We start from the raw sequence: 27998 nt of genomic DNA, 5'->3' as shown, positions 1-27998 counted from the left end.
TAAAAAGGAGAGAGGGGAGGGGGAAAAAAAAAAAAATCTATGTCAGGGAGCGAGTTAAAGGGTCATGATCAGATGCTTATTGCACATAACAAGTCTTACCTAGTCAGAAACCTTTGAACTGAAGAGGATATGCAAGACATTCCTCATTTTGTCAAGCAGCAGCTTCTCATTCAACCTGCAATGTAAAGAAATTACTCTTACCTTGTTTAAAAAAACCACTACTATTCTAATTCATGAAAAATTTTTAAAGGCAAACCTTACCTATCTCATTGCCCTTCCTTTCAGGTCTAAATGCTAGACCTATTGATTTTGTGTCAACTCAAGTGGCTATCACTCAAGGAGGCTCCAAAAGGTGAAGAACTCTTGCTAGACTTTCTTCGATATTTCAGCAGATTTAACTAGCCTTTGGAAAGCTGCTCACTATCAGCACAGTATCTTATGCCTTCACTTCTCTGGAAGTTGAAGCTGCTGCTGCTGCCGCTGCCTTGTCATTCTTTAATTATGCTGACTTGTCCATACTCAATAGGCTGCTGAAGTCCTGTCTGAGTCCTTTGATCCATACTTTGCTAAGAAGTACATCCTAGGTTCTTAAAGCTGGTTAATCACTGTCTCACAGCTTACACTTTTCCATATTGCATACCACAACTAAGCTACCCCACCCACTTAGGAACAGTTCACTTGCAGACTTCAACTGTTTAAAGTTGCAAATGAGTCTTGTTTATAATCAATCTTGAAACTAATGTAGTAAGTGTTACAGGGCAACTACAGAGGCCTTGTTAAAAAGAACACTGTCAAGACTTTACCTCAACCCATCCTAATTCTTTTCCTACAATCAGATGCAGATCCAAGTCTACCCAAACTCCTTGTTAGCAAGAATTTGCACATGTAAGTCAAGGAGTGATCTAAAATGTTGTGTGACTGTAGAACTCACCCACAATTTTGAAAGTATCCAGATCAGATGCCAGATTTGATGTATCTTTTAAGTTTGGCCATTCTCTACAAGCTCCTTGGAGGTGATTTAAATCTAAGTGCTACCTTTTCAACTCCCATCTCAATGCATGCCATTTTACTATAGTCTGGATTCATGCAGATACTGGACCACTGGGGGTTTTTTAAAACTACAGATAAAAATTTTAGAACATTCCCACAGGAAAAAAACCTGAGCAGAGGAGAAAAATCCAGTTTGGTGCCTACCAACCTTGACAGTGTTCCTTGTTTCTTTAGTATTCTGAAATTTGAACACACTCCCATAACAATGTTTGGCAACATTGTTTAATAATTTTGATTTCTTCTACAACCTCTTAAATAGTAACTTATTGTAGTTTGACTGGTGGTAACTTAAGCCATTTCATAAAATCTTTGAAGATGGATTCCTGTGCTGGAATTGCATTTACCTTATACTGCACATTGACTCAGAGGTGAAACAGGTGAGAGCAATTCGAGCATCACATACTGTCAAATGTCTGGGGTTTTTCTTCTACTGACTGTATCCCTACTCTTCTGGGCCTGTATGACAGAAAGCACTGCTCTGGCAGAGTTGAGAGAAAAGTCAAATCAAGTAGAGGAAAGGATGACCAGTGCCTGAATTTGGGGTTCAGAGTAAGGCATTAAGCATACTTGCTAGGGCTATATACCACAATCTCAGAAATAGCAGACTGAAAGGGACCTTCAGAGGTCATCAACTTCATTTCCTTGTGCTGAGGCAGGACCAAGTAAACCTAGACAATCCTTGATAGGTTTTTGTCAAACATGTTCTTAAAAGGCTTCTAAATGATGCGGATTTTCCAGAGCCTCTTTTGGAAACCTATTCCAGAACTCAACTATTGTTATTGTTAAACAGGATTTCCTAATAACCAACCTAAATCTCCCTTGCTGCAGATTAAGCCCATTACTGCTTGTCCTACCTTCAGTACATATTGAGAACAATTTATTACCATCCTTTTTGTAAAAACCCTTAATATTGCTGAAGACTTATCAGGTCCCCCTTCAATGTTCTTTTCCAAGACTAAGTATGCCCAGTGTTTTTAGCCTTTCCTCATATGTCAGGTTTTCTAAGCCTTTTATTTGTTGCTCTCCTCTTAATTCTCCAATTTATCCACATCTTTCTTCAAGTGTGGCACCCAGAACTAGACACAAAATGCTCTAGCTGAGGCCTTACCAGTGCCAAGCAAAGAGGAGTAATAAACACCATCCTTCTCTCCCCTCCCATATCCTACATGGAGACACTCCTGTTAATACTCCCCAGAATGATATTAGCCCTTTTTGCAAATGCATTATTGTTGACTCATTTGTGATCCACTACAACCCCCAGATCGTTTTCAGCATTACTGTCACCTATCCAGTTATTCTGCTTGTATTCCACTTTAATACACCACCACCACCCATATCTGAATTGATTATGGGCATCTCTGAAGCAAACTGACACTGGTATCAAATCTAGCCCAAACAATGGAACTAAAGATTTCCTGCCACTAAAATATGACCGAGTTTATTTTCAAATAACCCTAAATCCCTTACTTGAACCCATATCGTCAGAAGTAAATTACTTGAACTATGACAGTTTGCCCATCATCATGAGGCTTTTTAATGAATTACCTGAGACTGTCAGGGATTATACCTGTGCTACTCTTTGCTCCAAGTCAGAAGGATGTGTCCAGAAAAAATGCCTAGGGTGTATACAAGGAAGCATATAGCCATTAAATTGTTTTACAACATATACCTATTCTCTCACTACAACAGCAAGTTCAAATGAAATAGTTAATTCAAGAGAAAGACATCATGGCTGCTCTCTTCAAAGCACAATTTCATCCACAAAAATATCTAACTTCATACCCTAGGGTAATAGGCACTTGAGTTTCACCCTTTTGAGCTTTACAAGAATTTGAAAAAGGTAAAAGCAAGTCCATCTCCTCTTCACCCAGAACTTGAACAAGAGACTGCAGATATCCCCTACATATCTCAAAATGAGACTGGAGGCAGTTTGAATGTAGCTAAAGAGAGTCTTGTTAAAATATTTATCATGCCTTATTTTCTTGCAGAGCCAACACTAAGTAATACAGAACTACAAATTAAAAAATATGCACAAACCAAAAAGTAATTTGAAATTTTCATTTGAAAGTAAGCTTAATTCTATCATTCACAAACACTAGTTTAAATAACTCAATCCTAATACATCTAAACAAAACTATTATGCAACATATGTTCTCTATTTGCATATATATATATATAACTCATGTCAATGTGAGTTATATATACATTGAGACTAGACCCCTTAAGACTGCAAATCAGCAGGTGTTTCTACAGTTAAAGTTAACACAAAATGGTAATTGAGAAATGCATCCATCTTCTCTATTAACAAGAAACACCCTAAACTACATTTTTTTATTTTTGTTAAAGTCTGAACTAAAATGTGGAAAAACTGAACTACACAAATATTGAAAAGTTAAAAATTCCTTAATTGTTTTTTATTCCTGGTACCACTACCACGATTTACAGGGCAATATACCTGATGTAATGAAAGAAAAAAAAAAAAAAAAGAAAGACAAAGCTACAACAGATAGAAGACCTCAGGAATGTACATCTAATTGACACTACATTGCATTAATCAATAGCTGCACTTTTTTTGCAAACTGTGGCTATGGCAGTCCTGAACAAGAAGGGTTTTTCTGTTTAAGCTGCAGTAACTTTTCTGACTATGGATCATCGTTCCTTCTGTGGCAGATTTTACAGTTCCTCTAATGCATTTGGGACGACTGTCTCAAAGTAACCTGCAGCTTTCCTGACAACTCCTCGCTCTCTCTCTCCTGCTAAGAACTGTAGCCTGTTGAATACAGGATAAGAAAATTATTACTCAGTGAACAGCTGTATATTCTTCATCATTGTCGTCATCTATATATATATATATATATACACACATATATATTATACCCACCCTTTTTCTGGTTCAGTTTAGAATCTTCGGCCACCATAGCCACCACTGCCACCTCCAGATCCATAACCACCTACGAGTAACATATATATATGTATTTACGTAAAATTTCTTTGCAAGCGTTCAAAATTTTTTGCTCAAAGGAGTTATATTTACCACCATAGGGACTGCCTGAGCTTCTGCCACCAAAACTGCCACCTCCTTTCATGGGTCCATAGTTTGACTGCTGTTGTCCACTATAATTGCCAAAATCGTTATAGTTTCCACTGCCACCATAGTTACCTGAAACAAATTTTATTTATTTTTAATCATCCCAAATTTACCATCTAAGGCAGCTTCAAACACAAAAACCTGAAGAACCCCTCCAATTGGCCTCTGGTTGTATACTTAAGCTACAAAAGTGAAAGACAAACTCAAAACTGGTATTGTTAATGTAGCCCTCAACATAGAAGTTCTCTCCCCTCCCCACCAACAAAAGAAAAAATGTGAAACATCCATTTCTTACTTCCCCCTAAATCAGATGTGGTCTTAACTTTCTTATGAGGGAGAGCAATGTGGACAAGTTAGTGTTTATAATTGAGTTTTACACAATTCTGGTCGTATGGTTTTCCACAGCCTCACATTAACCCATGCCAGTCCAACTTTCAACACCATCTTGGGGAAGAGAACATGTACTACACCTCGCCTTTGACCAAGCGTCCACATCACTGTGTCACTCCTATTTCTAACTCCATTAAGGCAGAATATAAGTTTTTCTACTGAGGCACCCTAACCATAATTACCAAAATTAATTACCTTTCACCTGTAATTCAGCATCTCTTTAAGGCAGAACTTGTAGTAGGAACCCACAAATACTGCTATATTAGTTGCCGAAAAGAATAGGTAGATGAAGGTTCTACAGTTAGAGATAACCGTTAAACAAGATGAACCCCTTTCAAGTCCTTGAAAGCTGCTAACTAGCTACCAACCAGACCTGGAAGAGAAGTTATCCATGAAGACTGAAGAGAGCTTGGATTTTTTCTTTATAGAAAAAAACCTCCTCTATCACCTCAGGCCCCACTCCTCAGTCTAGATCCAAAAAGGCCAGTTAACCATTAATGGCTTGGTTAGCCACCTACTTAACAAAAACACTATCTGGTTTAACTACTGCAATGCCTTTGTGGGGGGCTCTTAAGTCAGTTTAGGAGTGGCTGAACTAATATGACCGAGTTTAGCTAAATTTATGTTAGCCATTCCTTCACTGATTTAAGAAAGTTTCTGCCAAAGAGGCTCCACCGGCTTAACTAAATCAACTGAAAAGCCAACTTGTTAATCAGTGAGCTAATCCTATTAATCACTGCAATGCCTGAGAGTATAAAAGCCCCATAAACCCTGTCAACATGAGCAAAAAAATTTCCAATCAAGCCGGATAAGCTCATAAGATATAAAATACCTATATAGACAATTGTAATGTGTTTGGAAGAGTTTCCAATCAAGTTGATTGAAATTAGTGGAAAGACATTTTTGTTGTTGATAGGGTCTTAGTTACCTTTCAAAAGAGACTCATCCTTTGGCCAGGTCTACACAGCCCCCAGGGCAGGCCACAGGAGTGAGTTGTGGCATGCATTGCCAGGAGTATATGAATGTGAACTAGGTAGCTTTTATGCTCATGCTAGCAAGGTCTACACAGGGCATTTACAGCACAATGGTTTAGTGCATACTGCAACTCACACCCCCACAGACAAGCCCTAGGTGGGCTTTGTGGGTATAGCTATAGGGGTATATTACAATGGCAGAGTGCTCTTAGTATAAGTTCAGCTTGTACCTTCACAACTGCTTTTGCTGGCATATCTTATTCCAGATACCAAGGGATGTATGCTACATTTGGAAAAAAAAGTTTTTCCAGTGTACCGGCATCCCACAGTAAGGATTTTTACCAGCACAGCTATGTTGATGAGGGATCACTCTCCTGACCAATACAGCTATACTAGCAAAAACGTGTACTGTAGACCTGGTCTTTGTTCCAATACACAATTATACAACCAAAAACACTGAGTGTCCTCATTGAAAGCTGCATCTATAGACATTGGTGATAGTTCAACTTTTCAAAAATGCCCCTCCCTCCTTAGCCATTCATAACACACAGGGTCTTGTTAGCAAAGCAACCTTTTGCTAATAATTAAGCTGTATGTAATCCCTTTATTAACTTATATTGGTGGTTTGAGGCTAATAAGCTTAATTGTCAAAAATAGCTTACATGTCAAGATACGACAGTGGTAGTGACTAATTTCCTGACTTTTACAGTCTAATTAGTAATTTTGCATTCATTTCTTAATGAAAGAAAATGCAATAAACTGGAATACTTAGTGTTAGTATTTAAATGTCTTATACAGACTTTGATGTTCAAACCTTGTGGAGGATGGAGAAAGGGAAGTTTCATATCTTAACTTACTGGCCAAAATAGCAGTACACTGCAGGTTATGAAAGATGAAACTGAATACCTTCATGCCACGTTATACAGAATTTTGATATATTAAGTTGGGCATAGTCCTGGGAACGCTCTACTCCTCCTCGCTCAAGATATTAGACGAAAGTCTCTCCTCTATCTGCTTCCCCCCCTCACAAATTATGGTCATTGCTCTTTATAAGAATTCCTGAGCAATGGAAGACTGTACAATTAAGTATAAACATAAGGAAAATTCTCTTACCCCCTCTGTAATACCCTTATGTTGATTATATTTGGGGCCAAAGCCTAACCTCTGTCATTTCTAGAAGTGTTACTATATGCCATAATTTGAGGTTCTATAGAGTTTAGATTTATGAGCTACATTTTAAAGATCTGCAACTACTACTTACCGCCACCAAAATTTCCTCCTTCATTGTAACCATCGTATCCACCTCCTCCTCCACCACCACCACTGCCACCATATCCACCACCTGGGTTTCCGTATCCTGGTCCTCCTCCACCACCACCACCATAACCCCCTCTACTACTGTAACCAGGGCCACCTCCATAGTTCCCACCTAAAAAAGAAAGACTAGTCAGTGTACCACAAATTTAAGCGTTGATTTATGTAGAAAGAGTAAGTGTGCTGCAACTGAAATGCTATGTTTTCTTCAGCTACAAGAACATTCTTTGATAAATTAATAGCTAGATAAGTCACAACACATTAGTTCATATGTCTGTACCAAAAGCAATAAAGTACCTTTAATTATATTTGCATCACTGCCATATGTTCTTGATTTATTTATTTTTATAAACAAACAAAAGTAAACAAACAAAACAAACAAACAAACACTGAAAAAGATTCAAATAATATACTGCATAAGGGACCAATCCTGCAAACATTTCTTTGGGGAGTAACTTTACACACAAGAGTAGACCAGTGATCTCAATGTGACTACTTCACATGTGTTTGCAAGATCAGGTCTAAAATAGAACAGTGGACTACTTCCTCTATTGTTTTCAGAGGCAGAAGTGCCACTTGTCCATCAGCGAGATGTGTAACTTCTAGAAGTTCTGTCCAGACATGGGTTTGGAGGCTTATCCAAACCCAAGTCAGCAAAGATTACAAGTTTATGAAAACTTTTACATATGAACCTCAGATATTAAGTCAACTTCCAGGTAATCTTGTCATATCTGATACTTGAGGTTTCATGCAATAGCAGGCATAGGGACTGGAAAAAAAGTTAACTTTCATTTAACCGTTTTCACTCAATGCATATTTGACTATCATTTACTTAAATGTAGATGTGTTTAAGGCTCAGTTTGCACTTGGATCAGTTTCATTTTAACCAACTTGCTCATCTCTAGGTAAAATGAAATTGCGCCGGAAAAACAAACAACAAAGGAAGTCATTCAACTCATGCTGCACAATATCCAAGTAAACAATCACTGCCAAAATAATCTCATTTTCCAAGTCGAAAGCCAGTTCTGATCAAGTGGTATTAGGATATGCTTACCATCGCCAAATCCATTATATCCATCACCACTTCCAAAGCTTCCACTTCTCCCACCACCACCGCCACCACCATAGCCTCCTGGACCAAAGAAAAGAGGTTTTCATGAACAAATACAAGTCTGGTTGAGCCAACATCTCATTTTGATGAAATATGAAAGAGACTCAATCATCTACCTCTGCCACCAAAGTTTCCTCCTCGGCTGAAATTTCCACCACCACCACCACCACCTCCTCCTCCTCCAAAACTTCCACGACCCATGAAGTTGCCTGAGCCACTCCCACGACCTACAAGACATTTTACATATAGTAAATGAAATGCCAACTAATTACGTAAAAATATCCCATTACGCACCACCCCAAACTCACCTCTCTGTGAGCTAGCAGTCTGCATCTCTTGCTTAGAAAGTGCTTTTTTCACTTCACAATTATGTCCATTTATAGTATGATATTTCTGAACTAAAAAATAAACAAATTTTGAAATAGTTTCTCGTTTTCACTGTCCACTAGAACATGAGCTATACAAAGCTTAAATAAAAGCATAAGCACAGGTTAAAAGCAAAGATTATACTGCATGCAATACATTTCTTGTAGTGTGCTTTCAGTCAACTACTTGCTTACTAATAACACATTCCATGCATGGTTCAGGGCTATGTAAAATCAGAGTTATACTATTTCAAGTAATTTCACATTCTATAACAGTCACATACCAACAATTTTATCAACTGTATCATGATCATCAAAAGTTACAAAAGCAAATCCTCTTTTCTTTCCACTCTGCCTATCTTCCATGACTTCTATGGTTTCAATCTTGCCATATTTTTCAAAGTAGTCTCTTAAATTATACTCTTCTGTATCTTCTTTAATTCCACCAACAAATATTTTCTTTACTGTTAAGTGTGCTCCAGGCTTTACAGAATCCTAGAAGGCCAGAAATTATATTTAGTACTTTATATTTCTCAGGACTTGATATACTCAGTACAAATTAAATGGATTAACTTACTTCTCTAGAAACTGCTCTCTTGGGCTCAACCACACGCCCATCAACTTTATGTGGTCGAGCACTCATTGCAGCATCTACCTCTTCCACACAGGAGTATGTCACAAAGCCAAAGCCTCTGGAACGTTTTGTTTGTGGGTCTCTCATCACCTACAAGAGCATAAGAGACATAGTATCACCTTACTACATTTAGATATTTACATTGTTTCAGAAACATTTTTTGAATTATGACAACTTACCACACAGTCTGTGAGCGTGCCCCATTTTTCAAAATGTTCTCTTAAGCTATCATCTGTTGTTTCAAAGCTCAGGCCTCCAATGAACAGTTTTCTCAACTGTTCTGGCTCCTTTGGGTCATGGCCCTGCAAAAACAAGACATTCTCTCATAAAGCCACACCAAACACTTATGTCCTGTAAAGTTAAGTTTGGTAGCATTACTAACAATTCTTCTGAGTTTTTCTTCATAATATAAATATTTACATAAAATTATTTTTGTTCACAACAATAAAAAAATGTTTAATATTTGGTGAAGAACAGCTGTAAGTAATTTCGGTTGTTAACTTCTTTAGTGATCTGTGGTTTTGTTTAGAAGGCTAGAATTCTGGTTCTGAATTTTAATATTAACAAGTTTGGTCCTACCTAGAGCTAGATACAAGAGTATCAAACAGTTTATTTTTAAAGTGTATCCAAGTATCTTATGGCATGTTAATGCTATTTGATCTGCAAGTTTCAGGAACTATACCCCATGGATTTCATTATAAGTGAACCACCCCTATATACTGACAAATAGCTTCTACAGGGTTAAAAATAAAGCAAGACACCCCAAGCCAAAAGGCACTGTGAAGAAACTGAACACCAGAGTCTCAGTGGTCTGAGAACATGCTGTTTTGCTAGATTTAAGTGACCAGTGATTTTGGGAGCCCAACTTGACATACTATAAAGGGGCCCAAATTTTCAGAGGATGGGATCTTTCAAAATAAGCAACCAAAAACTAAGATATAAAAATCAGTCACTTTTTGAGCATCTTGGCCCCTGTACAGAGGCAAATAAAGTTGTAAAAGCTTTATTATAGCAAGATTCAAATTTCTCCTTTGCCAACCTTTCTGACTAGACAGCAAGAATTCCAACCACCACCAGCCATTAGCTAGGTTAGGCTGAAAGTATAACAAAAAGCACTGTGGCCCACACCTTGTCCAAGAGCGAAACAAGGTCTTGTCTACATGGCAGAGTTGCACTGATTTACCTGAAGCTGTTATTTTAAAAACAGATTTAGTTAAACTGCTGCAAAAAGCTGCATGAACATGTGAAGACAGCTCTTAAAATGTGACTCTTATACAACACCAAAGTGCTGCCCAATATTAGCAAAGCAACTACAAGTATTTTTAAAGAACATTTAGGTCATGTTAGAACATGTTCTATGACTTATTTTTGTAGATCAAATTTAAGACATTTTTGGAAATTTGAATTAAGTGTAAGCTTACTTTAGGTCTTCATTCAACAAACATTTTTTTAAAAAGCCACATTGTAAAGTATCTTGAAACACTAAGTCTCACAACAGTGCTGTGTGAAAAATTGGCCCCAAGATGCTTTCTTGAGCTGTGCCCATCAAACAAGGTTAAAGCTGGAGGAACATCTACTGGAAAACAAAAGTAAGGAAAAGCTTGTTTCTAGTTTAGTTGAGCTAAATTTTAATGTAAGCTATTAAAATTAAATGCAGTTTAGTTTTCCAGAGCACAGCTTCTCAGGGCATTCTTTAACAGTACATTTTCCATTTTGTTTTTAAGTTTAAAGATGTAAGGGGTTCTCTCCTTCCTATTAGTTTCAAGCGACTTACAAGCAATGAAGGAGATAACTGACAAAGTACTGACAATGTACAACATTTTTTGGCAAACTTCCCAATTATTGTAACCACAGGTTTTACTAAACTACACAGTAGGTTAAAAATTAAGAGTGTTTTTCAAGTTGATACCATCTCTCAGTCTACTGGGCAACTCATACAACAGCTCATGTGGAAAAAGCAGAAGAATACTTTAATGTTTCATGAAAGCATAGTCACAAAATAAGAAATAGGAAACACCCCAGAGTGGAGTGCTGTCACAAGGCCCTGTGCACAATTAAAGCCCTACAGTGGGGATATGCATGAGGGACCCCATTGCATTTGCTCCCAACAGGCTAATGTGGGGCAGATACAGGGCAAGCTGAAGGACAGCTGATTGTAGATACAACTATATGGATCAAGTAACCCTGGCCTCAGACAGATGTGATCTGCCACTCCAATCTGCAAGTAGAGCATTCTAGTCCTCCTCTCAGGTTAGGGAAGGTCATTTGGCTTTTTTCAGAAAAAATGTTTTTCCCTTTGAGTGAATGCAATTTGGCAACTTTGAAGGACAACATATTTGTAAGTTACTTGTTCAGGAGTGCTTAGCAAACAAATGCTTAAGAGTGAATTTTGTACCACTTCTGGGAAATATTCAATTAAGTGGGTTCCAAACTATAGTGCAAAGACCTATGGCTGGTGGTTCATGAAGAGCTGGCTCTCATTTTCAGTTGAGAAACTGTATAGGTAGCAAAAGCATTCCCCCCCCCCCCCCATTAGTTTTATATTTTAAACTGACTTAGTTACTATACAAATACTATGTAATGGTTAAGTGGAGAGGGGAGGGTTTCAGGGGTCCTGTGACTGCAAGTGGGAGACATGGTTCTTGAAATACTTTAAATGGTCCAGACTCTGAAAATATCTGAGTACCTTTACTTCAAATACTTTAGTTACATCTGTATTTAAAATTTTTAAAGGTTCAAGTTTAGTCATAGTGTAATTACTGCTTGATACTAACTGCAATATAGTGTAATCAGCAGCATTCATAATTTTACATGAAGACTCAGTATTTAACCTACAACATGTTTTTACATTAGCTAGCTTTGTTTTTGATTGTATATGTACACACTCCTTTCCCTGCTGTGCCTGTCTGCTTTAGTCTTAGCAGGCACTGAATTTATAGAAGTAAAGGTCTTGAATATTTCAAACTTGCCTGCTCAGATTAATGGAGCAAAAGGAAGTGTGAAGAAAAGCTATCTCAACATGAATTTTGTTTGGCAGTTCAGCATGCTAACAGAAACTGAGCTGGGTTCCTCCTTTGTTAAAAGGGACCTGCAAAAAGAAAAAGTGGACCTGGGTCCCTTTTGTTCTTTGACATGTAGCAGATCTGCCATTTTAATATAAATATACAAATAAGAGAAATTCAGGTCTTAGCTTATGCTCCAGGAACATGACTGGAGAACTGAAAAGAGTCATTCTTGGTGGAAGGGGAATTCTGCTGTCACATTCTCCCCCTGGTTGGTGCACACACTGCAGTCTTTCCTTGGGATTTCACTGTGTTCTCACTGGGCAAGAAGGAATAGATCTTGGTGTATTAATTTCTCCCTGAGGCAGGAGGTATTTTGCTGGGTACTGCACTCTCCTCATGGTGATTTTTTTTGGCATGAGAGTTCTGAAAGGGGGATGCTTCTATTTTAGAGAAGCTGTCCAGAAAGTTTTTTTTTTCTTTCCCCTGTGAGTTTGTCGCTTGCGAAGCAGGGGTACCTTGTTAAGGATTTCATTCACTATGGGGACGGATGGCTGGGGTTTTCTGGATGTTAGTTTCCTGGGGGTGGGATCGGCATTGTCCCTCAAGCGTGTGTGGAATGGACTGTAGTGTTAGTCTCCAAGACTGAAGATTATGCTGAATATTACACTTCTCCTGTCAGCTACGTTCAGCCTGTTCTCTTCCCGAGCAGATGGTTACAATGAAAAGGAAACGCAGCCCCTTACATAGGAGAAGGGTAACCTCCCCCAAGCCCACACTGCGGGCCTGCGCGCCATTTCGCGGCGCCGAGACGCCTATGCAGGGGGCGCATTCCGGAACAAGAAGCGGCCAGTCTGTGCTGCGACCCGGCACAGGCAGCACGCTCCGCCGCCAGCCTCCCTCCTCCCTCCCGGCAGTCTAGGTCAGTTGCCACGCTCCCTCCGCGCGGCGCTAACGCGGCGGCGGTTACCTCCATTTTGTGACCGGACACAAGTCGCCGCGTTCACCCTCGCCTCAATATGGAGCAGAGAGGAAAGAGGGATCACGTGATAGGGGAAAGGCGGGCTTGAAACCAGCGCGCGCACCCAGCTGTCGCTTACTGGCAAGGGGAGGAGAGCGAGGGCGAGGGCTGTTCCTCTTTCTCCGTCTCCAACGCCCTGACGGTGTCTCCTCTGGGAGCAGCGTCTCTGGCCCCATATGCGAGACCAACGTTTTCTGTTTGGTGCCCCCAGGATCGTTGTACTAAGCAGCCACAACAAGCGCGCATGAGGAAGGGGCGAAATACAAGACACAGCCGGGCGCGAACGCTGTGTCTTCCTTAAGTCTCTGTACTTCCCTTGCACAGGCACCCCCAGATCGTAGCATTTCCACCTACATATGGAGACCGCTGCCAAAACCCCCTCTGCAAGCCCGCACAGCACTCCATAAGAATCCTACTTTGTCTGGAGACGCTGCAAGCTCGCCACTGAAGACTAAAAAGCACTTAAATGCAACATCAAATTAACTTTTGGGAAGCAGCTCAACACCAGTTCATTTGTTTCATATTTATAGCACAACAGCTTCTGAGGAACACCCTTCTAGATTACAGTGTTTTCCCAGATTATTTACAGGTGCTGTTTTCACAGCCCCAGATATCAGTATCCTTTATCAACAGGAAAAAAGGCATGCAGATAGGAATTGTGGAGAAGCTTGTGTTGGCACTGTCAGTGTATATAAACTGATCTGCAGGGACCCCCAACCCTAGCTAAGAATAAGATATGGCAGCACAATCTTCAAGCCTATTCAACCGCTAAGTATTTTCAGAGTCCAAAAGTAAGACTGACAGTTAGTGACAGTGTTTGGTGGACACACTTGTCCTCTGGAAAACTGGCTGCAGATTTGTCATGGCATTTTTAATCAAGAAAATCAGCACAATCATGGTAAATTTAGTAAAAGCCATAGGTTATGATTTTTTATAAGATAGTTTAACATAATACCTTAAAATCATAGGCCAGCATCTACAGCCTTTCCTCTGTTGTGTTCTCCTCCTCACCCTGCTGAGGGGGCACTGAGATCCACAACAGTATCATTATCCTCTACACAGCAACTCTAATCTTGGCCCAATGAGGAAGGGGATGGAGGCTGAAGAGCAAGCCTGCCCTAGATTCATACCAGTGGCAGCTCCTACATCCTGTAGAACTTAGCCTGGCTCCCTGCTCTGGATATTGCAATCTACTGCATGGAATCACATCAGCACTCAGGTTTGGCCTGGTCACCCCTCAGTCGTGGTGGCACTGCAACTCTGTGCACATGTTGCAAAGCCCTGAATGGAGAACCAGGCCCAACCCCATAGGAACCAGCTACTGAGGGGTGAATGTGGGGCAGGCTTGCTCTGACATACCCCCATCCTCAGGGCCTCCCCTCTTCACCAGGCTGGCAGGCCAACCCACCTAGAGCCTTCCTGCATGGCAGTCAGAGAAACCACATCCATAACATTTTCACCACCATGAAATCTGCAGCCCTAAAATGACCATTAAACTCATTTTGTGCTTGTGGGTTCAGAAGCTGAGTGACTGATGTTACTTTTTTGCATCTTTGGATAAAATGTAATAGTTATGGCATTGTTTTTAAAAGGTTTAATGACCGCTTTTGGTACAAAATATCGTTATGCACAACTACAAAATGGGGAACAAATGGCAAGGTGGTAGTACCACTGAAAAGCATCTGGGGGGGTATAATAGATCAAATTGAATGAGACAGTATGAAGAAGTTTAAAAGGGCTCGTATTCTTGGGTGTATTAACAGGAGTGTTGTACATAAGACAAAGGAAGTAACTTTTCAACTGTAATTGGCACTGGTGAGGCTTCAGCTGGAGTACTGGGTCCAGTTCTGGGTGCCACACTTTAGAAAAGATGCAGGTAAATTGGAGTGAGTCCAAAGGAGAGGAACAGAAGTGATAAAAGGTTTAGAAAGCCTGACCTACAAGGAAAGGTTACAAAACCTAGGCATTTTTAGTTCCGAGAAAAGACTGAGGGACCTGATAGGGAAGCTGTCACTTCCACGAGGTATAGTCTCACTTCCATTCTCAGAGGTTGTAAGGAATGTTGTTCATTTTAGTTACAGATAGCCTGTCTTGCCTCCCATTGAGAGCAATGGAAGGAATTCTGAACAAGATCAAGAATTCATTCATTTACTGCTGATGCTCCTGTGATCATAAACAGTAAAGCAGAAAACACCTCAATCAATAGTGAAAATTGGCAACTTTGAGGACATTTGTAAGATAAATTTTGTTATAGTAACTGTATAGAAGTATAGATTTTATCTTGTTCTCAGAGTCTATCCTGTAGAAGTAATAAACTACACATAACATTTTAGTAAACAAGTTTGTTGTTCAGACCTTGTTTTGTTTCGGTTTTTGTAATGCAAGAGATAGGAGTGTCTGAACAAGTGGTTAATAGAGCCCACCAGGCATGAATGGTGTAGTGTTGTTATATACCTGGCATAGAAACATTCATACAGACAGACAAGACTCATCTACCCACACAGGAGAACCAGAATGAATTTAAGAAATAAAGGAAACACTACCTGTGAAGATCTTCTTCCTTTCCTCTTGTAGTCTTCAATATCTCTCTCCTCTTTGATCCCAGACATTTTGGAAGGATGCACTAACTCAATTGCTCCTTTTAACCTAGGTAACAAGCAGTGAGTCAGTATTTACCTCTGTGGGTCTTTCTTCCCCATATGTAAAGAAGCAGGCCTTTCCATGGGCTGGAACAAAAGAGTGGCTTTACTAAGGGGGACAGGGTATGCCAGTGGGGTAAAGCTCTATAAAAAAAAATAGTAGAACAAGTTATGAGCCAGGAGATGGAAGCTTAGAGGAAGAGTGCTACAACAGGATGTTTGTGTTTAACCTTTAGGTTATTTTTAAGATAGTTACTCTAATTGCTAGTTAGGGAAGTGAGGTCTGAAAACATGTTTCAGAGCTGATTTATAAAACACCATGAAATCTGACATGATAGCTATACAACAGCAGATATCCACCTTACTACATAAAATTTTATTTCTCGTCTTAGATTCTGTTCCTGATATCCTTTAAAGGAGTGGTGGGCAACCTGCAGCCCATCAGGGTAAACCGCAGGTTGCCCACCATTGCTTTAAAGCCTCCAATGTTTAACAAATATTGTTTGTTAACAGGATGATTTCCCTGCTTTACTGGGTATGTTTCCCCTTGTGTTCTACTCACTGAGCAAGTAGCCTACAAGACTGGAGCACTATAACATGGGAAAAACCATTGCCATAACAGCAGATATTGCTCTAATGCTTTACTTTAGACATTAATGCAACAATCCTCTAATGCCACTGTGGGTTTCTGCTAGTTCAGAAAGTCCAAAATAGTGATCAGTTGACCACTAGTGATCTGTATGTAGAGTACAACTGGTCACATGGTTTTGCCTCATCTTTGTTTCCCATTGTAAGTTTCATTAAAGCTAAAAACCTACATTTCTAATACCTGTCTTGTAAACAACTGCTTACAGTTACCAAGGGCACATGCAGTCACAAATAAGGGAGGTAGTCAACAAAACAATCTTCAAAATTGAAAAGCGTCTGAGCACACGTGCTAAATCAGCAGTTCTCAAACTGTGGGTCGGGACCCCATTTTAATGGGGTCGCCAGGGATGGCGTTAGACTTGCTGAGGCCCAGGGCTGAAGCTGAAACCTGAGGCCCACTACCCAGGGCTGAAGCCAAAACCCAAAGGCTTCAGCCTCGGATAGTGGGGCTCAGGTTACAGGCCCCCACCCCCCCCCGGGGCTAAAACCCTTGGGCTTCGGCTTTGCTTCCCCCATTTCCCCTGCAGCGGGGCTTGGGCAGGCTCAGGCTTCTGTCCCTCCTTGTGAAGTCATGTAGTAATTTTTCTTGTCAGAATGGGGTCACGGTGCAATGAATTTTGAGAACCCCTGTACTAGATTATTGTCCTTTAACAAGTGAAGGACAGCATGTCCCCTCTGCTCCCTGGCTATTTCAGTTAACACTGAAATTTAGTCCCCCAATTTCCTCTACACTTTTAAATTAATAGCTGGAAACAACTGCACACAGATTTAGTCAACATCTAAACTTTTTAGTCACCATACGAAATTTACAATATAATCTACTCAGCAGAGAAATATTCTGGTAAATGTATTCCAACGTGGGAGTAAAGTATAAGCTGAAAAACACAAGGGCATTTTTTCTCTGCCCTGGTGATAATTCAGTCAGTTTACTAAATTTAGCTTTTATATACCGTCTTTTACAGGATATATAAAAATTAGTGATTTCAGTGTACATTTTTTATTTCAGGCACTAAAAAATATCCTGGAAAAGGCAGAGACCCCAGTTAGTAAGAGTCAGATGTACAGTTCTTCAGAGGGCAAGTAGTATCATAATCTAAAATTATCCCATATAACAAAGTATGCAAAATATTTTGTTACTAATAAGAACCCCCAATAAGGGAAAAATAGTTTTAATATTGTATGTTGGTTTTAGATTTAATTCTAACAATACAGTTAACTGACTCAGCGAAATATAGCAATGTAGAATCTAGTAAATCAGGAGCAATTTTATGGATTATTCCAACAATGGTATTTGAAAAATGTAATTAGTAAACCAAGTAACTGCTTGACCATCACATGTGCAAGTTACCAAACAGAACTATTTGCTTTTTAGGTAGGCAGTCTGCACATTTAATGCATGCAATAGATAAAAGTTTTGATTCTACATTAAATGAGAATGAACATTTATCCTGTAAACTAAAAAAAAAAAAAGACAAGATTTAGATAAAACTTTAATTTGACCAGATTTTAATCAAAATTTAAATGCTGTGATTTAAAACAATCCACCCTGTTTAGAAGCAAAAACTTTTATAGGAGCATTTATGAAGTACCATCAGAGCATCTCTGTTGTCCTCGAACGTGGTCTACCTCATTGGTAAGTTTTGTGCAGCTTCATACATGTCATTTCAGAGGTAAAAGTCACCAATTTCTCTCTCAAGATTCCTTACAGCAGATGTTGGAGAAAATAGGAGTCTATTCCCTATACACTTCAGAAGCAAGGAATTATAGGTAGCTGCAGGTGGTGGAACCAGGAATTGGAGGCAGTCAGGGGCTGCCAAAGGGGAGCGTGTGTGGGTTTTCACGCATGCTAGCACAGGCCTGGGGGAGTTGTTAGAGGTGTGGGAGGAGATTCCCCAATCTGTTCCCCATTTTAGACCTCTATTGTGCCTTTTTAAAGTTCTAATTCCCCTCAATTTCTTATCAGCAGCTGTTGTCACCGACAGCTAGGCTCAATGCAGGCCAGCACTAGCAGGAGGGGTAGAGAGGTTGCCTGAAATCTGGTGCCACAATGAACACAGGAGACCAGAAGGAGATACTACTGTCTGCTTAGAGGCCAGCTGAATGCATGAGATATCAACTGGGATGCAGACAGGCCTGATGGGCTTGCGATCATGCATGACATTTGGCAGTGCTATGTCTACAATGTGTTTCACACAAAGTTAGGGCACTGCATTTAAACACAGCTGGAGTTAAGCCAATTCTGACAAGGATAATATATTGCAAATATATCTGAAGATTCCTTTAAAACAGTTTCATAAACAGAATTAAAACTGGGCTAGAAACAATGTAAATGGTTTACACTGTTGCAGATAACCCGTTCCCAATATAAGCAGCATTATCTCTGGTGAAGAGCAGGAAAATATCTGATTAGGAACACCATGGATTTTCAAGCTTTATTAATCATGATCCACACTGTTAAATATCAGTAGGACAGTTCCCCTGCCATATGCAAACTGTGCAACATCCCTGAGGCAACTAAAACAATTGCTTACATGGAAAGTTATTCTGACCTGTTATACTACGGTCTGGAGTTTCCTCTGCCTCTTATGCAGTAGCAGTTACTAATGGAGGCAGCCAGGTTCTCCCTTTCTTCTAGTTGCTTTTACACGCTTCAGGCCTGGATACCTGAGAAACGGAGTGGTGGAATCTTGCTGTGAGTTTCTACTGGGAAGGAATACCCACATCCCTCCCCAATGGATTGCAGAGAAAGTAACAGCTGTGCAATAGTTCTCTCCCACAGTTGCGGCATTACGAGATCTTCCATGGGTGGTGGTAGGATTTGCTTTGTATCTTATTCTCAGTGTGGGCCAGATCCAAAAATCTATTGAAGTCAATAGGACTCTGACTGACTTCAGTGGGCTTTGGATCAAATTCCGTGAGGGAGACTCTTCCCAGAGTCGTGGCAGCTGCATGTTGGTTGTTTTGGTGGGTGGGACAGACTTTGGCTTTAGACGTTAGTCCCTCCGTGGCGACAGTGAGGATTGTGCTGCTGTGGGTGCAACTGCAAGACTCTTCTGGGGGTGTGGAGGTGTCACGTATACCAGCCTCTCCCCCAGGAGGTGCAGTGAGAAGGATGGCATTTTGCGGTTCTCTACCGGGTTGGGGGGGGGGGGGGGGGAGAATGGAAGTAGGATGGCATTTTGCAGCTGTGGATTGCGGGGTGTTTATCGCTCCCCACCCCCCGTCTTAAGCTGGAACAGCCGCTTTCTCGGGTGCCGACTGGAGACTGTTTGTCGCTGCCGGGAGAGGGGGCAATGCTGGAAATTACGCCCCTCCCTTGGGTGCGCATGTTGGGTATTTTACTGGAGGGCCAGGGCTCACTCTCCACCCCCACCCTCCCGGCGGTAAGGATATTACGAGCATTACTGTTTCCTGGCCGGGCCCATAGTGTCAATCTCCCTCCCTCCCCCACCCCCGGAGAGTAGAAAGCTCAGAGGGCGGCAAAATGGCGGCTGCAGCCCCATTGCTTGAGGAGCTGGAGCATGAAGCGCAGCCCTCCCCCCGCCCCCGGTCAGTGCGCCATTTCACAGCGCCGAGGCGGCTGGGCCGGGGGAAGAACAGGGGGGAGGGGAGCGTTTTGCCACCAGCCCGCCCAACACACCCAGCTGCCTGCGCTCCCGTCCCAAATCCACCCGCATGGAGCCCCGCCGCGAAAGCAGCGCGGCGGGAGGCGGCTTCACTACCCCTCCCTCGTGTCTGGCCAGACAGCAGCCCCGATCCCTTCACGCAGCGCTAACGCGGTGGCGGCCATTACCTCCATTTTGTGACCAGACTCGTTTCCTTCAGTTTCAAATTCAATATGGAGCCGAAAGGGAGAGGAGAAGAGGGGTCACGTGAGAAAAGGGGAGGCTGGCTCGAGACAGCGCGTGCGCAGACTTGGGCAGCGCTTTCGCGCGCAGTGGCAGGGCCGCCTCCTGCCGTCCTCCCCTTCCCGCCAGGAAACCGGAGGCGGCGGCGGGGGTCCTCAGGGCGATCCCGACCCGTGACGGGGGAAGAAAGCTGCGAACAAGAGTGCTGTATGAAACAGCCACAGCTGGGAGAGGGGGAGGATACACATCCAAGATGCAGCGTGGGGAGGGGCGGGGAAACGAATGTTCCCTCGGCCAGGCACGCCGCGCCTCCTGAACGCCATGTCCTGACTCTGGTATCCACCTAGGGCGGCGGCACAAAAATCCAAACCCCTTGCCTCAGGGAATATCCCTGTAAGAGCCTGGAAAGCAGCCTGGGGGGCTTGAGTTGCACATGCAATGTACTATCAACAATCACCCTTAAGTACATATACGCAAAAATGAGGGCCTCCCCCGACCTGATTGAAGGACTCTACCCACCTCTGTCTGGGAGCTCTGTCCCACTGCTGCTCTACGTCCAGCGAGCCTGCCTCTCCCCGCCCCCTCCAAGTTTCCCAGTCTCTCTTCCCTGCCCTTCCAGATTCCAAGGCCCTCCCTTCTCAGCCCTTCCAATAGTGGTCACCACAGCCTTTCTTCCGGCTATATCGGACCATTCAAAGAAGCAGCCATTTTCCCTGACAGCCAACTGCCTTCATTACCCGCTGGAACAAATGGGGGTGAGCCATCTTCTCTAAGGGCAGCCATACTTTCACCCTCAAAATCCTACACAATTCAGCTGAGGGTAATGTGGGCTCACTTCCATCAAGCAAAATGGAAAATAGCAGCAGTTTTGAGGAAAGGCAAAGAAAGATACGCAACATTGTAGCCAGTAAACAGCATTAGCTAAAGAGAACTACCCACCCTTCAAACGCTGAATATTATGAAAGTTGGTAACTTAGCGAGATAAAACAGTGTTCTAGAGTTTAAACAAAAACAAGAACAGGATTGCCACCCTCAAGAGGTCAAAAGTCACGAGACAAACCTCTAAAGAGGAAAGATTGGCCCAGAAAAATCAGTTTTTTAATCAGTATTTTAAAGGTCTTTGATTTCTTAACTCCCCCTTTATTCCTCCGCCAATGTGTGATAATGTCAGAATGACAAGTCAACCAGTAATACACACAAAATGCAATCCTCTCCCTGGATGCTCAGATGGAGACTCCACTTACTCTCCACACCCCTTGAGATAAGGGTCTTCACCCAACAGAAACACCTCCTTGTCTCTTGCTGCCCTGGGACTTTTCCACCTGTGACACACCACCCCCTGCTTCCCCAGGACTTCTCCTCTGCCCAGGCTGAGTAGCATCACATCGCTGCTTCCCCTCACCCCAGGTCCCTCTGCCTGCTTTAGGATCGTACGTGTAGGCAGGGCAGGTCTGTAATATCCTCAATTGCAAGGCACTCACACAGGACTTTGCCAGTATGCCATTGCCCAGCCCTGAAAAAAAGTCACAGCTCAGAGAAACTTCTCACATGACAGCAGTGCTCCTCCTGCAAGTACCCAAAAAAAATGCCCTAACTCATGATCAGTTTGCAAGAGTTGGCATAACTGTCTTCTCCATGTTGCTCAGAGGGGCCTCCCCTTCCCAACCACTACCTAGGGTAGGAGTGCTGCTGCCATTCTTTCCCCCATCACTTTACTCTGCACCCCCTCAGCCCCATGCAACCTGTAGATCCACCTGCTGCTCTACCTTATTCTCCCCCATTCACAGTGTTTCTGCTGCTCCTCATGGTCCCTGTGTGCTGTCTACCTCCCTAAACCACAGAACAGCAGCCATTTTGCCTGCAGAGATGGCTTCAATCTCACTGAAAACAGTGGGAGAGGGCTGCCAACTTTCTAATGGGCAGCCTCACTACCATATGCAGAGGAACTGAAGGAAAACAGTGGCCATCTTGGTGGCTTCAGATCCATTAATAGTAGTTGGTGGCCATTTTGAATAAGGGGAAATTGATGCATTGGCACTATTCAGCATGTTTTCATGAGACATTAAAAATACCACAAAATCACTATAGTCACGATAAAATCATGAGACATAGCAATATTGGAAAAGCCTTGCCTCCTGTCTCAAAATAGTAATTTTTCAGAAGTCTATACTGCAAAAGTAATCTTAGATTAGCACTAAATTGTGCACAAATGTGGTCAAGATTTTTCAGGAGTGATTTTGCATGCCTTAGTTTTTGTATATTCAACTGGATATACTGTAAACAGCTTTCACTTGCAGGAATTATTGAGCACCTACACTTTCAAAGTCAGGTCATGTTAAGGTGTCCCAAGTTGAGCACTAAAAATAAAGGCAATAGTTTCAATCTGCAGTCACCTCTGAAAGTTTTAGCTCCAGTATTATAACATGCAAGCTTATCACTAATTAGGCCTGGTTTCTCCTGATTTTGTTATCACACACATGTGTAGGGGACTAGAAGAAGTGGACTAACAAACTGTCAAGTAACCGAGTAAATGGGACTGGGAAGTACTCAAAGTTGTTTGTTACATATAGCATAGAAGAAGGACACAAACTGAATAATTATAAATATAGGTAGGCAATTCTTTCTGTCTCTCTGGAGAGGGACACTAGAATAAGCATAAAAGCCCCCAAAACTATTCAACCTGTAAAAGTCTTCTTCCTTTCTTCTTACATAGTCTTGAATATCTTTGTCCTCTTTGATTGTAGTAATAGCCATTTCAGGAGGATACACTAACTCAAATACACCTTTTAGCCAAAATAATAGGTAGAACAAATCAGTATTTATCCATTTGTAGGCTTGCCTTTCTTCCTCCTATGTATGGTCACAAGACCAGTTTATTGGGTGGAGTAAGTCAATAGGTGTGGTTTTACTGAAGGGGGTGCAGGTGGGGGAAGGCTCTACACAATTTGAGCAGAAACAGTATACAGAAAGTTATGAGTAAATAAGCAGAAATGTAGAGGAAAATAGCTACAAGTGTGTTAGCTACTATTATTCCAAGGTTGTATTTAACTATTGTTTTGTATTTAAACTTTCTTTTTGATAAACACATTGTGATTGTTATAGTTATACAAACAAAGTTTGGGGGAAAAGGTCTCCATAGTCTCCAGCACAGTATCTAATGACTCTTCTTTCTATAGATCGAGCATCTTAAATCTATAGTACTCAGAAGATTGCTACTCTTTTAGATTCAGGCCAGATGGTCTAGTTCACTCCAGTTGCTGCAAAGGGGTTAGAAAATTACTGGATTTCATCAACCAAGCATTCCACCAAGTTGGGACAGAGATGGTATATCCTTGGCCCTGGTGTATGGAGTGTACGGGAGATGGGAGGGGATGTGATCAGATTGCTATTGTGCTCTGGCTATTCTCAGTTAGTGGGGAGATGGCTTCTTAGTGGCCATTACCAAAAATCCAAAGCTGGCCCTTAATATCTGATATTTAAACAAACTTCTCTGCATTTAACTAGCTTTGTTTTCAAATAAAATAATTCCCCTAAATTTGGCTTTTGTTTTACTCATGCTCTGTTTCCAACAGAATTAGGTACTATGGGCAACAAAGCTAATTAATGATCATTGTAGCAAGTGTTGACCAAAACTTTTTTTAAACTAAAAAAAATAGCAAAAAGTCTGCTATTGGTTTTTTGCTAGGATTGCCTTACAGCAGTCAAAGAGTGACATGGTTCGACTCTTTAGTATTCCTTCAACTGCAAAAGCCAAGAAGTTATTGAGGTCTCAAGATGTACTCTTTTTATTTATATTTAAACTTAAGACTAGAAACAGTAGTACTCTGACTTAGGCTATATCTGTGGAATTTAACTTTGCAGTCATGCAGTAAATAAAATACAATTGATAACAGTGTAATATACAGTGAATACTTTATTGGAAAGGAGTAATAATACTCATAAGGAGAGAACGTAAAGGTAAAATAATAAACTCTGATCCATCTATGACAATGTGGGAGAAAGGTGATGGTTTCTCCGGGACTAATAATGTGGTTCATATAATATCAATACGTTTGGTTTAACAAAATATTAAACACGAGTAAACAGTTATATAGAAATATTCTGTTCATTAACACAAAACATAGTAGACAGGGTAATCTTCCTATTAGTTCCTTTAAAGATTTTTTTCTATAATCATCTTTTTGTGTAATGATGTTTTCAGATATTATTGTAAAAATCTCAGTCCCAAGAAAGTAGGTTTAATTTGCATGTATCACCTGCAGTTATCACAATAATTTTAGAAGCGTAAATCGTTTCAAATAATGTTCAGTAGTATTGGAACTCTGTTTTCCTCTGATTTGATCTTGTTACCAATCCACAGGCAGATCAAGTTTGAGTTCAATAGTCCTAATTCACAGTCACCATGAACTTCATGAAGTCCTTTGCACAAACGTAAAGTGGTAGTAAAATGCTACTAACTTAGAATGGTAGCATTTTACACACATTTTACACTCACTTTGCATTGGTCAAGAACTACATAAAGTGCAGGGCAATGGTGAATTGTGGCTGATGATTTCACATTGCACAGGTTCACATTAGTTTACCGGAACTGGATGTAGGACTAAGTATCAGCATAGATGAAATAACAGAGATTCAGGACAATCTTCCTCTTGTAAAACTGGGATATAATGGTATAAACAAAAAATGATAATGGGACCATTCTGAATAACTAAGGAACTACAGAATATAATTTACTAATTTTGCCAGTGAGTTACAGGAGTTTATAGCATTTTTGTTAGCTAGATAGCATGCCCCAGGGATTCTCAAACTGTTTAATCATATCTCCTGGACATATCCCTTTCCATTTGTGATCACACAACATTGTTTACATGGAAATGTAATGTAGTTATTTTTATCCATTCTGCTGGTGGCTCTACTTTCCTCTTTCCCTATAATGTGTCATATTAAGTAGCAGCAGCTACCAGTGGAGGCAACTAAGATGTCTCCTTTTTTTCCAGCTGCTTTTGCAGATATTCAGGCTCCCCTTCACAATGGCAAATCTGATAGACAGTAGTTTGTACTTTTAAAAAGCATGTGGTTTAAAAAGTGCTGTATGGTTCACGAAAGTCAAGATGAGTTTGCAAGGCAGTAGGCTGCTCAGTATACAGTACTTTCCCTGGATTTATAAGAATATTGTATATTTAAATATGGATGCTACTGCAGAAGCTTGAACTATTATATATAATCTGAAATTTCTTTATTTAGGACCCATCATTCTGACCTCTATATATGATTTTATTACCCAACTTTTACTGAGCAAACACAGGAACATACACAGTATGTAAATGTATTTAAATTCTGTTAGTCATAGTTATATTCATTTTTATCCAGTGTAGACTGCAAACATTCACTTCACTCAATTAATGTTAAAATGTCTAAAGCCAAAATAACAATAGGTGTCAGGATGAAAAATCTGAACAAGCTATAAATTTATTGTTTTAAACATTGTTTGGTTTAAATAAGTTTTTATCTATTCTATTTAAAAGTCTCTCTCTGTGTGTATATAATGTATATACATGCACACAATAACAAAAGGAACCCAACAAATAACTCCGAACACCTTTTCCCCATGAAATTATGACTGCTCTAGTCTGTCTGTTGTCTTAGACTTGCATTGTATGACTTCTGTCCCCGAAAGAGGCACATCTGGTTGCTGTGACTCTCATGGGCTATAACAGTGAAAAAAGAATATTAAATAGTCAGCAGGTAGCTCAACTAAAAGCACTTTTAAACAGCTTTTTTCCCTTGGAGATGCTGTATATTTGGTTTTCATTCAGGGTCAGGAGAGAGATTTTTTCTATAAGCAGCATACTGTATAAAAGTGTTTATATTTTGTAAAGATTTTGCACACACACTCTGCAATTAGTCTTTACCATATGGAAAAATAATCTACATCTTGGATTACTGTGAGTTGGATACAATTTTGTAGACAATTCAAATCTCTTTAACATGCTAAACACTAATCAAATCTGAACATATTTATGGTTTAGGTTTTGTGGTTTTAGCTCAATCTTATTCCCTTTTTTCCTTTCATACTGTTTTGATGGCATTTTTCTCTTTTTGAATTGTATTATTGAACAAATGGTTTTCTTGAATAAAAGAGATCCCCTCTGACAAAAAATGAGGGGGAAATTGTTTACCAGGCATGTTTTTCCAAGGCCTATTCAGACTTACCAAATAATGAATAAGACCTCCAAAAATCAGGCAAAGGCAGCTTCCTGAGGTGTCAGCGTAATGTGTGAATGTGAACAAAGTTGCATTCCAGTGGCTGGATCACAGGATAGGCTGGCTCAGAGAATAAAGGACCTAATATTACCAGTTAACCCATTTCCCAGGCTAGGATTTAAAGAGATAATGTTAGAATGTGTTAGCAAACACATTTGAAAAATCTAATGTAGGCAAGGCAGTGTATGTGTTTAAAAATCTGAACTGGTTGAATTACCCTAGACTTTAAAAATAGCAGCCGTGTTAGTCTGTATCGCAAAAAGAAAAGGAGTACTTGTGGCACCTTAGAGACTAACAAATTTATTTGAGCATAAGCTTTCGTGAGCTACAGCTCACTTCATCAGATGCATTCAGTGGAAAATACAGTGGGGAGATTTATATACATAGAGAACATGAAACAATGGGTGTTACCATACATACTGTAACGAGAGTGATCAGGTAAGGTGAGCTATTACCAGCGGGAGAGCTGGGGGGAATAAACCTTTTTTAATGATCATCAAGGTGGGCCATTTCCAGCAGTTGACAAGAACATCTGAGGAACAGTGTGGGGGGAGGGGAATAAACATGGGGAAATAGTTTTACTTTGTGTAATGACCCATCCACTCCCAGTCTTTATTCAAGCCTAAGTTAATTGTATCCAGTTTGCAAATTAATTCCAATTCAGCAGTCTCTCTTTGGAGTCTGTTTTTGAAGGTTTTTTGTTGCAGAATTGCCACTTTTAGGTCTGTAATCGAGTGACCAAAGAGATTGAAGTGTTCTCCGACTGGTTTTTGAATGTTATAATTCTTGACAGCTGATTTGTGTCCATTTATTCTTTTACGTAGAGACTGTCCAGTTTGACCAATGTACATGGCAGAGGGGCATTGCTGGCACATGATGGCATATATCACATTGGTAGATGTGCAGGTGAACGAGCCTCTGATAGTGTGGCTGATGTGATTAGGCCCTATGATGGTGTCCCCTGAATAGATATGTGGACACAGTTGGCAACGGGCTTTGTTACAAGGATAGGTTCCTGGGTTAGTGGTTCTGTTGTGTGGTGCGTGGTTGCTGGTGAGTATTTGCTTCAGGTTGGGGGGCTGTCTGTAAGCAAGGACTGGCCTGTCTCCCAAAATCTGTGAGAGTGATGGGTCGTCCTTCAGGATAGATTGTAGATCCTTGATGATGCGTTGGAGAGGTTGAGTTGGGGGCTGAAGGTGATGGCTAGTGGCGTTCTGTTATTTTCTTTATTTGGCCTGTCTTGTAGTAGGTAACTTCTGGGTACTCTTCTCGCTCTGTCAATCTGTTTCTTCACTTCAGCAGGTGGGTATTGTTGTAAGAATGCTTGATAGAGATCTTGTAGGTGTTTGTCTCAGTCTGAGGGGTTGGAGCAAATGCGGTTGTATCGAAGAGCTTGGCTGTAGACAATGGATCGTGTGGCGTGGTCTGGATGAAAGCTGGAGGCATGTAGGTAGGCATAGCGGTCAGTAGGTTTCCGGTATAGGGTGGTGTTTATGTGACCATCGCTTATTAGCACAGTAGTGTCCAGGAAGTGGATCTCTTGTGTGGACTGGTACAGGCTGAGGTTGATGGTTGATGGTCAATAAACTTGACCAGCTTAACGATAATGGGCAAAACTTGAGGCAGTGTGCTTTGTGTATGCTTTTCAAA

At 40.9% G+C, this 27998-nt stretch overlaps 1 protein-coding gene and 1 long non-coding RNA gene across 9 annotated transcripts in view; one reads left to right on the top strand and one right to left on the bottom strand.

Moving 5' to 3' along the window:
* The window catches only part of HNRNPA3 (heterogeneous nuclear ribonucleoprotein A3), a 26268-nt gene extending 3415 nt beyond the window's left edge, over nucleotides 1–22853 (bottom strand). The window contains exons 1-13 of one of the 8 annotated variants that reach the window (XM_043524745.1): nucleotides 22765–22853; nucleotides 15493–15595; nucleotides 9106–9228; nucleotides 8870–9016; nucleotides 8577–8787; nucleotides 8236–8325; nucleotides 8044–8154; nucleotides 7871–7948; nucleotides 6764–6931; nucleotides 4085–4210; nucleotides 3932–4001; nucleotides 262–3820; nucleotides 100–175 (exon numbers count right to left, since the gene is read on the bottom strand). In XM_043524745.1, coding sequence (XP_043380680.1) covers nucleotides 3949–4001; nucleotides 4085–4210; nucleotides 6764–6931; nucleotides 7871–7948; nucleotides 8044–8154; nucleotides 8236–8325; nucleotides 8577–8787; nucleotides 8870–9016; nucleotides 9106–9228; nucleotides 15493–15595; nucleotides 22765–22838 — 1284 coding nt within the window. In that variant the 5' untranslated portion in view covers nucleotides 22839–22853 and the 3' untranslated portion in view covers nucleotides 100–175; nucleotides 262–3820; nucleotides 3932–3948. Of the gene's footprint in view, nucleotides 1–99; nucleotides 3821–3931; nucleotides 4002–4084; nucleotides 4211–6763; nucleotides 6932–7870; nucleotides 7949–8043; nucleotides 8155–8235; nucleotides 8326–8576; nucleotides 8788–8869; nucleotides 9017–9105; nucleotides 9229–12898; nucleotides 13028–15492; nucleotides 15596–18767; nucleotides 18901–20029; nucleotides 20112–20603; nucleotides 20654–22764 lie in introns of those variants that run through there. The other 7 variants (XM_043524743.1, XM_043524744.1, XM_043524748.1 and 4 more) reach the window with 7 other exon arrangements.
* The window catches only part of LOC122462237, a 23325-nt gene continuing 14191 nt past the window's right edge, over nucleotides 18865–27998 (top strand). Inside the window, exon 1 of the long non-coding RNA XR_006284670.1 lies at nucleotides 18865–18928. This is a non-coding gene — a long non-coding RNA (uncharacterized LOC122462237). The remainder of the gene's footprint in view (nucleotides 18929–27998) is intronic.

This window comes from Chelonia mydas, chromosome 11 (genome assembly GCF_015237465.2).
Source record: "Chelonia mydas isolate rCheMyd1 chromosome 11, rCheMyd1.pri.v2, whole genome shotgun sequence".
In the NCBI taxonomy this organism is placed as follows: Eukaryota; Metazoa; Chordata; order Testudines; family Cheloniidae; genus Chelonia; species Chelonia mydas.
The sequence above is the reverse complement of the archived record's forward strand: the minus strand, read 5'-3'. Positions and strand labels throughout refer to the sequence as shown.